General features: G+C 32.7%; 3 protein-coding genes across 3 annotated transcripts; 2 read left to right on the top strand and 1 right to left on the bottom strand.

Moving 5' to 3' along the window:
• Positions 1–283: 283 nt before the first annotated feature.
• Positions 284–1,010, top strand: LOC127096014 (uncharacterized). Its single transcript, XM_051034642.1, has 2 exons — positions 284–655; positions 735–1,010. The coding sequence occupies exons 1-2, from the start codon at positions 515–517 to the stop codon at positions 1,008–1,010; spliced, it is 417 nt and encodes a 138-aa protein (XP_050890599.1). The 5' UTR covers positions 284–514.
• A 2,918-nt stretch (positions 1,011–3,928) lies between these two features.
• Positions 3,929–5,538, top strand: LOC127096015 (uncharacterized). Its single transcript, XM_051034643.1, has 3 exons — positions 3,929–3,982; positions 4,060–5,004; positions 5,112–5,538. The coding sequence occupies exons 1-3, from the start codon at positions 3,929–3,931 to the stop codon at positions 5,481–5,483; spliced, it is 1,371 nt and encodes a 456-aa protein (XP_050890600.1). The 3' UTR covers positions 5,484–5,538.
• A 609-nt stretch (positions 5,539–6,147) lies between these two features.
• LOC127096016 (uncharacterized) lies at positions 6,148–6,878 on the bottom strand. Its single transcript, XM_051034644.1, has 2 exons — positions 6,503–6,878; positions 6,148–6,423 (listed from the first exon to the last, which is right to left on the bottom strand). The coding sequence occupies exons 1-2, from the start codon at positions 6,641–6,643 to the stop codon at positions 6,148–6,150; spliced, it is 417 nt and encodes a 138-aa protein (XP_050890601.1). The 5' UTR covers positions 6,644–6,878.
• Positions 6,879–12,421: the final 5,543 nt, after the last annotated feature.

Consider the following 12,421-nt stretch of genomic DNA (forward strand, 5'->3'; position numbering starts at 1 on the left):
ATATATATATATATATATATATATATATATATATATATATATATATATATATATATATATATATATATATATATATATATATATATATATATATATATATATATATATATATATATATATATATATATATATATATATATATATATGGGTTAAATACACTTTATCCCCCTGTAATGTTAGCGAGTTTAGGGTTACCCCCCTGGTAAAGTTATTTTTTCAATACCCCCCTTATGTTATGTAGATTCCTTCATAGAACCCCCTAATATCCAGGTGGCATGGAATCTTGGTTTTTTATTTCAGACGTGGCTTTTTAATTTTTTTATTTTCACATGTGAATCTTCATTAGGTCTCCAGCATGGCATAAACTAGAAATTAGGGTTCCAAATCCATCCCTCTCTCTCTTCGTGAAATCCATCCCTATCCCAAATCCATCCCTCTCTCTCTTCGTGAAATCCATCCCTACCCCAAATCCATCCCTCTCTTCATCTTCGTCCGTGTCCCCTTCATCTGGGTTATGGGTGGCAGCAAGGCATCTTCCACGAGTGAAGTTGGAAACGGCTTACCAAGATGTGGATGCAATGAAACCATGAAGTTGTTGGTCTCCAAGTCAATTGAAAACCCCGGTCGCAAATTTTGGAAATGCAGGAATTATATGGTGAGCAATTTTGAAGCATTTTATTATTTTGAGTTTGATTTCGAAATTAATTGTTGGTGGTGTTTGTCTCAAATTGCAGAATGGGTGCGGTTTATTTTTGTGGGATGATTTGGTCAGTGAGTTTGTAGTGAAAGAAACCAATCCGTCCGGATGCCGCCAATGTGAAGTCAACAAGGCTTATTTGATTGAATTTGCTAAAGAGATTGTTGAGGAGATAGATTGCAGAGTCGGAAAGCTTAACAAGTTAGAAAAACTGAAGAAAAAGATTGCAATGGAAAAGAGGAAAAATTTATGGTTAATGTTTGTAATTGGTCTGTCATGGATGTTGATAGCAGCTATGGTTAAGTTAGTCTAATGAGTCTGTCATATAATTGTTATGTCATTAGTGTTTTTCAGCAATGTAATGTTGAACTTGTAATGTGTTCATCAATGAAATGTAATCTGTTCATCAATCTTAAACTGTTAGTGCAGCATCATTATTTGATTAAACTTTCAGCATTCAATCTAACCAATAATGACAGAAAAAAGTTATATCATAATGAAAGAGCAAAATTGCAAAATCATCAGAAAACTACAGAACAATTTTATAGTCAGTAATTCTAAAGAAAATATGACATAGTAAACATATAAATAAATTGAAATATATTAATGTAGTCTATCTCTTAAACTTTTTCAGTGCAGAATTCAAGGTGAATGTAATTAAATACTTTGGCTTTTTCTTTAGGTCCTGCATAATTCATGGTTTTGTTGTAAGATTAGTGCACAGACTAGCCATGGCTCTCTGCAGAATTCATGGTTTATGAAAAACAAGAAAAAAATGTGACAGACTAGCCATTGTGTTTTATAGACAATACACACCAATAATGTTAAACTGATACATTAGAATTGATCATCACAGTAAGTGCATATGTTTGTTACAAAAGGATTACAAAATACATGTCTTCAAAGATCAGTTGGCATTACAAAAGAGTTTTCCAAAAGGATTACAAAATACATAGCAGAAACATAATAATCAGTCCCTCATTTTGAAGTGGGTATGTCTTCATTTTCTGGTAGGGTAATTGGTTTGTCACTAGATATTCCTTCACCTGTTATGGGTCTTTTAAACCAACTCAACTTGATCCTCTCACTTTGCCTTCTTTTGATGATAGGTTTTTTTTCAACCCTTTTTCTGGATTGTTTTGTGATTGAGGCAGCCACACTAGATCCTGTTTGACTCATAATAGTTGGAACAGGCATATCAGTTGGAGGCTGTGGATCAGTTGGAACAGGCACATTTGTTGGAACAGTCATATCAGTTGCAGTTGGGGCAGGCATATCAGATGCAGTTGGCATATCATTTGCAGTTGGCATATTAGTTGCAGTTGGCACATGTCCTTTTTTAGGTTTTCTCTACAATGTAAGACACAATGTATGGTTGTCATCACAATGCATATCACAATGAAGAATGTAAGACAGAATGTAGAATGTAAGACAAAATGTATATCACAATGAATTACCTTTCTTTTAAGTGCATTGGGATCCTGAGTGGTAGCCTTACAAGTCATAGCATTGTGACCAAAATTATCACATTTGGTGCACTTATATGCAACACCAGATCTTCTCTTCCTTGCACCATCCTCTCCACTTTCTCTTATCCTAATCTTCTTAGGTCTACCAGGACCATTTTTATATGCAGGTGGTAGAGGTGGTTCCATCTCAACTTCTGGCCACATATCTTGACCATTGATTGGACTTACTGAAAATCCATAACATAGTGCAAACTTTTCTCTTGTGTAACAAGCATCAACAAATTCATCAGGGTTTTGCTTTCTATAACTCAGAGCAGCTACAGCATGCCTACATGGAATTCCTACTAATTCCCAAAAATTACAACTACATGACCTTTTAGCAATGTCAACAATAAATTCATGTGTGTTGTAACTATGTGTAACCTGAAAAGTCTCAGCAATTGACCATGTTGGCAACCAATGACCACTATTGAACACCTCATTATCTAACCTTCTCCTAGGTATTGGCATCACCTTATGTGGCCAATTTTCTAGTTTACTTGCAGAGGTGGATAACCTATTCATCAGATATTTTCTTATCCACTCACACATTGTGAGTATAGGTTTGTCCCTAGCAGCTAGAATGGTAGCATTAAAAGACTCTGAGATATTATTCATCAATGTATCACATTTAGGGTAAAAAGAAAAGGCATGCTTACACCAGCTTTTGGTAGGAACAGCCATCAACCAAGTCCAAGCATTGGGATCTGCATTCTTCAATTCATTCATCTTTTGGACCCATGCCTGATAGTATGTGGCTTTAGCAGCTCCCATCATTAAATCTCTAATAAGGGCTCCTCCACCAAACCTTTTCTTGAAATTAGCATACAAGTGCCTAAGACATAATCTATGCTCAATAGTATCAGACAATTCTTCAAATACAGCCACAAGTCCCTGATACAAAATAGAATTTTTTTCAACATTTAGAGAATAGAATAATTTGCAACAGAAAGATAGAGTTAAATACATACCTTCTGTTGATCAGAGATAAATATATATCTTCTATCCTGACCAATGTCTTCCATTAGTAGTTGTATAAACCATCAATTCCTTCAAAACCATCAAAGTAAGCAGTAGCTCTTTCATCTTCACTGTCATCTAACCCCTCTACCTTCTCCTCATCTAACCCATCAATTCCATTATCAGGGGGGTGGTCATCATCATTCACACATTTAGGTTCCCTATCAGCAGGGTCCATGTTCCCAGTACTATGTTCAACATACAAATCTCCTTTCACATTCATTGCACTAAAGTATAGAGCAAAATCATCAACAGCATCATCATCTTTCCTAATCAGAAAAAAACCATCTTGAATTTCTAAAACTTTTGTCCATACCCTAACACAATCAGCCTTATACCCTAACCTACTCAACAACTTCTCAATGTTATCCATGTTCCAATTTGAAACATGTATCCCATTAACTGTCGTATCCGTACCCCCTCTGTATATAATTTCTTCTTCAAAAACCCTGTAAAATTCACCCCCATGGTGGAGTGTAACACTAAAGTGTTGTGAATCTTGTAAATACACTTTTCCCCATACTGGGAACATGGACCCTGCTGATAGGGAACCTAAATGTGTGAATGATGATGACCACCCCCCTGATAATGGAATTGATGGGTTAGATGAGGAGAAGGTAGAGGGGTTAGATGACAGTGAAGATGAAAGAGCTACTGCTTACTTTGATGGTTTTGAAGGAATTGATGGTTTATACAACTACTAATGGAGGACATTGGTCAGGATAGAAGATATGTATTTATCTCTGATCAACAGAAGGTATGTATTTAACTCTATCTTTCTGTTGCAAATTATTCTATTCTCTAAATGTTGAAAAAATTTCTATTTTGTATCAGGGACTTGTGGCTGTATTTGAAGAATTGTCTGATACTATTGAGCATAGATTATGTCTTAGGCACTTGTATGCTAATTTCAAGAAAAGGTTTGGTGGAGGAGCCCTTATTAGAGATTTAATGATGGGAGCTGCTAAAGCCACATACTATCAGGCATGGGTCCAAAAGATGAATGAATTGAAGAATGCAGATCCCAATGCTTGGACTTGGTTGATGGTTGTTCCTACCAAAAGCTGGTGTAAGCATGCCTTTTCTTTTTACCCTAAATGTGATACATTGATGAATAATATCTCAGAGTCTTTTAATGCTACCATTCTAGCTGCTAGGGACAAACCTATACTCACAATGTGTGAGTGGATAAGAAAATATCTGATGAATAGGTTATCCACCTCTGCAAGTAAACTAGAAAATTGGCCACATAAGGTGATGCCAATACCTAGGAGAAGGTTAGATAATGAGGTGTTCAATAGTGGTCATTGGTTGCCAACATGGTCAATTGCTGAGACTTTTCAGGTTACACATAGTTACAACACACATGAATTTATTGTTGACATTGCTAAAAGGTCATGTAGTTGTAATTTTTGGGAATTAGTAGGAATTCCATGTAGGCATGCTGTAGCTGCTCTGAGTTATAGAAAGCAAAACCCTGATGAATTTGTTGATGCTTGTTACACAAGAGAAAAGTTTGCACTATGTTATGGATTTTCAGTAAGTCCAATCAATGGTCAAGATATGTGGCCAGAAGTTGAGATGGAACCACCTCTACCACCTGCATATAAAAATGGTCCTGGTAGACCTAAGAAGATTAGGATAAGAGAAAGTGGAGAGGATGGTGCAAGGAAGAGAAGATCTGGTGTTGCATATAAGTGCACCAAATGTGATAATTTTGGTCACAATGCTATGACTTGTAAGGCTACCACTCAGGATCCCAATGCACTTAAAAGAAAGGTAATTCATTGTGATATACATTTTGTCTTACATTCTACATTCTGTCTTACATTCTTCATTGTGATATGCATTGTGATGACAACCATACATTGTGTCTTACATTGTAGAGAAAACCTAAAAAAGGACATGTGCCAACTGCAACTGATATGCCAACTGCAAATGATATGCCAACTGCATCTGATATGCCTGCCCCAACTGCAACTGATATGACTGTTCCAACAAATGTGCCTGTTCCAACTGATCCACAGCCTCCAACTGATATGCCTGTTCCAACTATTATGAGTCAAACAGGATCTAGTGTGGCTGCCTCAATCACAAAACAATCCAGAAAAAGGGTTGAAAAAAAACCTATCATCAAAAGAAGGCAAAGTGAGAGGATCAAGTTGAGTTGGTTTAAAAGACCCATAACAGGTGAAGGAATATCTAGTGACAAACCAATTACCCTACCAGAAAATGAAGACATACCCACTTCAAAATGAGGGACTGATTATTATGTTTCTGCTATGTATTTTGTAATCCTTTTGGAAAACTCTTTTGTAATGCCAACTGATCTTTGAAGACATGTATTTTGTAATCCTTTTGTAACAAACATATGCACTTACTGTGATGATCAATTCTAATGTATCAGTTTAACATTATTGGTGTGTATTGTCTATAAAACACAATGGCTAGTCTGTCACATTTTTTTCCTGTTTTTCATAAACCATGAATTCTGCAGAGAGCCATGGCTAGTCTGTGCACTAATCTTACAACAAAACCATGAATTCTGCAGGACCTAAAGAAAAAGCCAAAGTATTTAATTACATTCACCTTGAATTCTGCACTGAAAAAGTTTAAGAGATAGACTACATTAATATATTTCAATTTATTTATATGTTTACTATGTCATATTTTCTTTAGAATTACTGACTATAAAATTGTTCTGTAGTTTTCTGATGATTTTGCAATTTTGCTCTTTCATTATGATATAACTTTTTTCTGTCATTATTGGTAGATTGAATGCTGAAAGTTTAATCAAATAATGATGCTGCACTGACAGTTTAAGATTGATGAACAGATTACATTTCATTGATGAACACATTACAAGTTCAACATTACATTGCTGAAAAACACTAATGACATAACAATTACATGACAGACTCATTAGACTAACTTAACCATAGCTGCTATCAACATCCATGACAGACCAATTACAAACATTAACCATAAATTTTTCCTCTTTTCCATTGCAATCTTTTTCTTCAGTTTTTCTAACTTGTTAAGCTTTCCGACTCTGCAATCTATCTCCTCAACAATCTCTTTAGCAAATTCAATCAAATAAGCCTTGTTGACTTCACATTGGCGGCATCCGGACGGATTGGTTTCTTTCACTGCAAACTCACTGACCAAATCATCCCACAAAAATAAACCGCACCCATTCTGCAATTTGAGACAAACACCACCAACAATTAATTTCGAAATCAAACTCAAAATAATAAAATGCTTCAAAATTGCTCACCATATAATTCCTGCATTTCCAAAATTTGCGACCGGGGTTTTCAATTGACTTGGAGACCAACAACTTCATGGTTTCATTGCATCCACATCTTGGTAAGCCGTTTCCAACTTCACTCGTGGAAGATGCCTTGCTGCCACCCATAACCCAGATGAAGGGGACACGGACGAAGATGAAGAGAGGGATGGATTTGGGGTAGGGATGGATTTCACGAAGAGAGAGAGGGATGGATTTGGGATAGGGATGGATTTCACGAAGAGAGAGAGGGATGGATTTGGAACCCTAATTTCTAGTTTATGCCATGCTGGAGACCTAATGAAGATTCACATGTGAAAATAAAAAAATTAAAAAGCCACGTCTGAAATAAAAAACCAAGATTCCATGCCACCTGGATATTAGGGGGTTCTATGAAGGAATCTACATAACATAAGGAGGGTATTGAAAAAATAACTTTACCAGGGGGGTAACCCTAAACTCGCTAACATTACAGGGGTAAAGTGTATTTAACCCTATATATATATATATATATATATATATATATATATATATATATATATATATATATATATATATATATATATATATATATATAGCCTTGGACTCTATTTTCATTTACAAAACTAAGTGATGTGATACTTCTACGACATATATATTTTCAACTAACCCAACATTCAAGAAACTAAGTGATGTGATACTTCTACGACATATATATTTTCAACTAACCCAACATTCAAGATAGAAGTGAAATAAAATGAACCCCTGTGTAGTTATAAGAAAAGAGCTTAACAAGAGTAAAACCAAAATTCTAGTTTAAGTATAATAGTTCTTTTTAATTATTATCTTCTTTCTAGTAACTAACACAATTGCAATGTTCATATTAGGATACAATCAACCAGAGGAAATATCAAACTAGAATTATTATATTTGATTTAAATTAATGATTTTATTTTTGCTTGGATAGTTTATTGGCTCAAAAACTTTACTAGTTAATAATGAATTCTTTCAAAGTACTTACTAAATAACATAATATATATGATTTAGACAATTTACTTCATCATTTGAAATTTGAAATTTGGAATTCCTCTTTGTCATTTGCTTCATAAGAAAACCCAACCTGTAAGTAAGATCCTTTGCTTGGAGCAGTCTATGGCATATTAGATCTACAAATGTACATGAAAAGAGAAAAAAAGTTTATATGTCACTAAGTATAAGTAGAAAACAACACATCATATAAAGCTGTTAGGGTTGTTATGGTCACATTCAAAGTTTCATTTGATCATAAGTTTAACTCAAGCCTATAATTGAAATATGTAGCTTGTAAATTTCATGATCAAGACTCATAAGCTTTTGTATTAAGCGTTGTAGATTATTAATCTAACTATACACTACAAATATGTGATTGCAGTCATTATTTTGCATAATGATTCTATTGTTGGTGCCTATAATCTAACTATAAACTACAAATTATAACACTGAGTATAATTTAAATCTAATGAAGCTAGCATTCAAATTCTGCTATGCTATATATAATGATTTTGTTGTTGGCGTCTTTAGAATATCTATACATCAGTCTTTGTGTTTTTGGTTAATTACATTTAAGAATTTATGAAATATAGTATATGAGTAATGTTGTTTGCTCAATTTTCTCTATTGCATGTGAAGGAAAAATTACAAGCTGAGATTAAGGATTTTGTTCCTGAAAATGAGGCATTTAAGAAAGTTTTTGGAAAAGAACATTCTGGATATGTTCGTAGTATGAGATTTGAAGTTATGTCATCTCAGATTAATAGATCTACGGGATCGATTTTCTTTTTAAGAAAATGCAAGAAGAAATTATTGCACTTAAAAAAAAGAATTCAAAAATAAATGAATTGATGGAGGAAATCACACTCTTAAAGCAAATGGACAATGCTTTGAAAGAGGAAATTGAATTCTTAATGCAAATCCGAAATTCTTGTGGAAAATATGTATATTATTTTTGATTCATTTAAAGTTAAAGATCATGATGTTTATTTTAAAGAGTATATTATTTGAATACATTTTTTGTTGTGATTGAAATCACCCGTTGATGGTAGACGTTCTTCTGAGTCTAGCTAACGAATCGTAAAAAATGGATCATCAAGAAAGACAAATTAGACTTTGCTATAAATTAATTAGATTATGAACTTTCTTATGTATTTTTTGTATTATGATACTTATTATTATAAGATTAGGATTTGATATATTTTTCGGTATATTGTACTATTTATAAGATTATGATTTGATATATTTTTGATTTATTGGACTACATGACATGATTATGAAACTTAGATTTTTCTTTTGACATTATTATGCTTATATAATATTAGATGTTTGTGATTGAGATTTTGTTACATCAAAAAGTGATATAAAATAAAATATAAAATAGAGAAATATTACAAAATAATAATAATAATTTAAATAAAAAAATAATACTAAAACTGTAAAAAAAACTATAAATAAAAATATTTTAGTTGATAATAATTTAAATTAAAAAAATAACACTATAGATAAAAATTAATAATGGTTTAAACTGTTATTAAAAGTAAAAAATTAAATAATTAGTAGCGATTTAAATCGTTACCAAATAAATTATATTAAGAATTTATAAATCAAATTACAACGATTTGAAGCGTCAGGATATCACACTCACAACGATTTGAAATTGTCGCAATCAACACTAAAAACAAAACTCAAACTAAAATTCACGTCTGTTTGTAATCGACATAACTTGTAATTTATGTCAGTTGCCTACCTGTCATAATTTTGAACGACGGTTGGAGTGACGATTTTAGCAATTGTCGCAATATAGCTCGACAACACACGTTTTTGTGACAGAACTTGAACTGTTGTAACTTGCCATTTGAGGCGATTCTAACCGCCATAACCTACCAAAATTAACCGTCGTAATTGCCAATTTTCTTATAATGTATATAACAAATCAAACTAGTCAAGAAGCTATTACTTTTCTGACTTCTTCACACCAAGAGTCATCATTTACCAAACTACAATTGTGCATAAATTTCACTTTAATTTCTAACGTAGGCCTTTTTTCAATATTTTTCAACCGTCCAAATATTTTAAAATTTGATAATGGTTGAAATTCTACTAATAGAAAGTTAATTTTGTTATTAATTTATTTATCAAATTTTTTTAAGCATGCAATTAACATGAAACTTCAACTACTTCATTAATAATAAAATATTAATAGAAAGACATAAATATGTCCTACCCCAAAATTTGAAGGAAGGAAAATGTCCTCATTTTTCCAAGTAGAAGAGTTGTAACATGACACAGTAATAAAAAAATTAAAACAAATAATATTAATCATGATTCAGATTGGTTAGTTGAAAAATTAATACAAGTTAGGCCAAATGCCTAATACTCTTTCTTGTTCTATTCTTTCATTTCTCTTTCTCTTCTTTTCCTCCTAGCTCAACAACATGAATTTCATCATTTACAACAATAAAACTATATTCTATCTTCTTATTCATATGTTTTGAGGAAGACACTAAGGTCTCCTGTTGCTCTTCTGTAGGTTTCTTAGTGAACATTTGTATCGCATTAGTTGAATGATGCTTCTTTTTGTTGGACATGTGACTCCATACACAAGAGGGGGGTGAGTTGTAGAGGTTTGATAAAAATTAATTTAAAATAAAATCATTTGGAAAATATAATTTTGAAAACATTTTAAAATAAATGATTGAATATGCAATAGAAAACCAAGGGAAAGATAATAAAATAAAGAGATAAGGGATAGAGAGATACACCAGAGATTATACAAGTTTGACCTAAATTGAACTACTAATGTCCCAAGAATTATTCTTAAGAGTATCTAATAAACTCGAGATATTTTAGAAGGATATGCCCACAAACCTCCTTATAAAAAGAAATGAAGTTTTAAGGCTAACTTCCAACAAAACATCGAACAAGGTTTAAAGTAGTTATCCTCCAAACTAAACTGAGATTTTCCATGTGATAATATCAAATCAAGATGGAGTTCTGAGTTGGCTATCCTCCAAACCGAATCAGGGTTTTGTATAGCCTAACCACAATCGACGTGAGATTTTATATGGACTAATCTCAAACTAATTAAGCTTTTACCATAATGAACTCAAGAACCAAGTGATATTTTAATCGTGCTAATCTTGAACTAATAGAGCTTTTTACTTGGACTAGCTCAAGAACTATTATGGATATTTTAATGGCTGATCCTCACAAATCAAAAGAAAGCTTTTTTCTTAGTGAAACTCACAAGCCAAATAGAGACATCCTAGGATAATCCCTCAAACAAGAACTTTTAACCGGTTTAGCTCGCAAAGAAAATAACTTCCTACGCAAGAAATATTTACTCAATAGATAATAAGCTCTTGGTAAATTTACAATTAAGCTCACATCCAAACAAAGATCCTCACTTAGACTCAAGAATACTTTCAAAGCACTATAGCTAAATATATATGAGATAAACGAGAGATTTAGTAAAATTGATGAGAGAAATAAAAGTAATATCAAAGCTTGTTTTATGGATGTAAAAAAGTGATATAGAAACTCTCTATTTGTAGGTTAAGGCATATTATAAATTTGAAAATAATCCATGAGTCAAATCTGTTGAACACGTGACTCCATACACAAGAAGAGGGAATATGGGTGAATTGTAGAGGTTTGAAAATTTTTGATTTAAAACAAAATCCTTTTTAAAATCACAGTTTGAAAACAATTTATAAAAAGTTTAAATAGATATGCAACATAAATTTAAAGTAAAGAAATTAAATAGAAAATAAAAAGAGATAAGGGAAGATAGATGGCACTAGAGACTTATAGAGGTTCGGTCTAATGAAGTGTCCTACTCCTCCTCCCAATAATTGATATTGGGACTTTTCACTTTTGCTTGAGAGATTTTAGAAGGTTAAGCCTAGAAACCCCCTTATACAAAGAAGTGAATTTTTCAGGATAACTTATATCCAAACAACTAACAGAGCTTGAAGTAGTTAATCTCCAGGCTAAACAATGAACGGTATTGAAGCAATTAGTCTTCACACTGGAGTGAGATTTTACACAGGATGATCTTGAACCAGTTCGGAGTTTTAATTTGGTTATCCTTCGAACCTAACTGAGGTTTTACACGGGCTGACCATGAACCAAACATAGATCTTTATTGGGCTGATCTTGAGCCTACCAAGCTTTTAACTAGACTTGACTCAAAAACCGAATGGTATTTTACACTAGGGTGATCTTGAACCAAATAGATTTTAACCGGGATGAGCTCAAGAATCATTGTAAAGATTTTTCAGTGGTTGATCTCCATAAACCAAAAAGAGAGCTTTTCTTCATGACAGAGCTCACGAACCAAGCAGAGACTTCGACAAATCCTACAAATATAAACAAAAAGGTTTTTAAATGGTTTATATCTAAACCTAAATGATAACTTCCTAAGGAAGAATTATTTACTCAAGAGGAAAATCTACTCTTGATAAATTTATAATTATACCCTCACCTAGAACAATATCCTCACTAAGACTCAAGAACACCCTCAAAGCACCATGGCTAAAATATATGAGAAAATCAGAATGATTTAGAGAGGTGATGAGAGAAATGAAAATTGATTTTTTTTTACGTTTTCGGGATGATTTAAAATGATAGAGAAGCTCTCTGTTTATATGCCAAGAAAAGGTGTAAATTTGGAAACAATCCAAGAGACAAATAAATGACCTAATCGATTAGGCTAATGGACAAGGCACCTCAAATAATCGATTATTGAGGCAAAAAATGGAATATTTTGATATATAGCCATTACCAATCATTAAGATACAATCATAATCAATAATGGACTCAATTAGGCATCATCTAATCGATTAGGCTATAAATATAATCACTTAGACAGTTTGAAACAAGAATTCCTAATCA

The sequence above is a fragment of the Lathyrus oleraceus genome, chromosome 6, assembly GCF_024323335.1.
Source record: "Lathyrus oleraceus cultivar Zhongwan6 chromosome 6, CAAS_Psat_ZW6_1.0, whole genome shotgun sequence".
NCBI classification, from domain to species: Eukaryota; Viridiplantae; Streptophyta; class Magnoliopsida; order Fabales; family Fabaceae; genus Lathyrus; species Lathyrus oleraceus.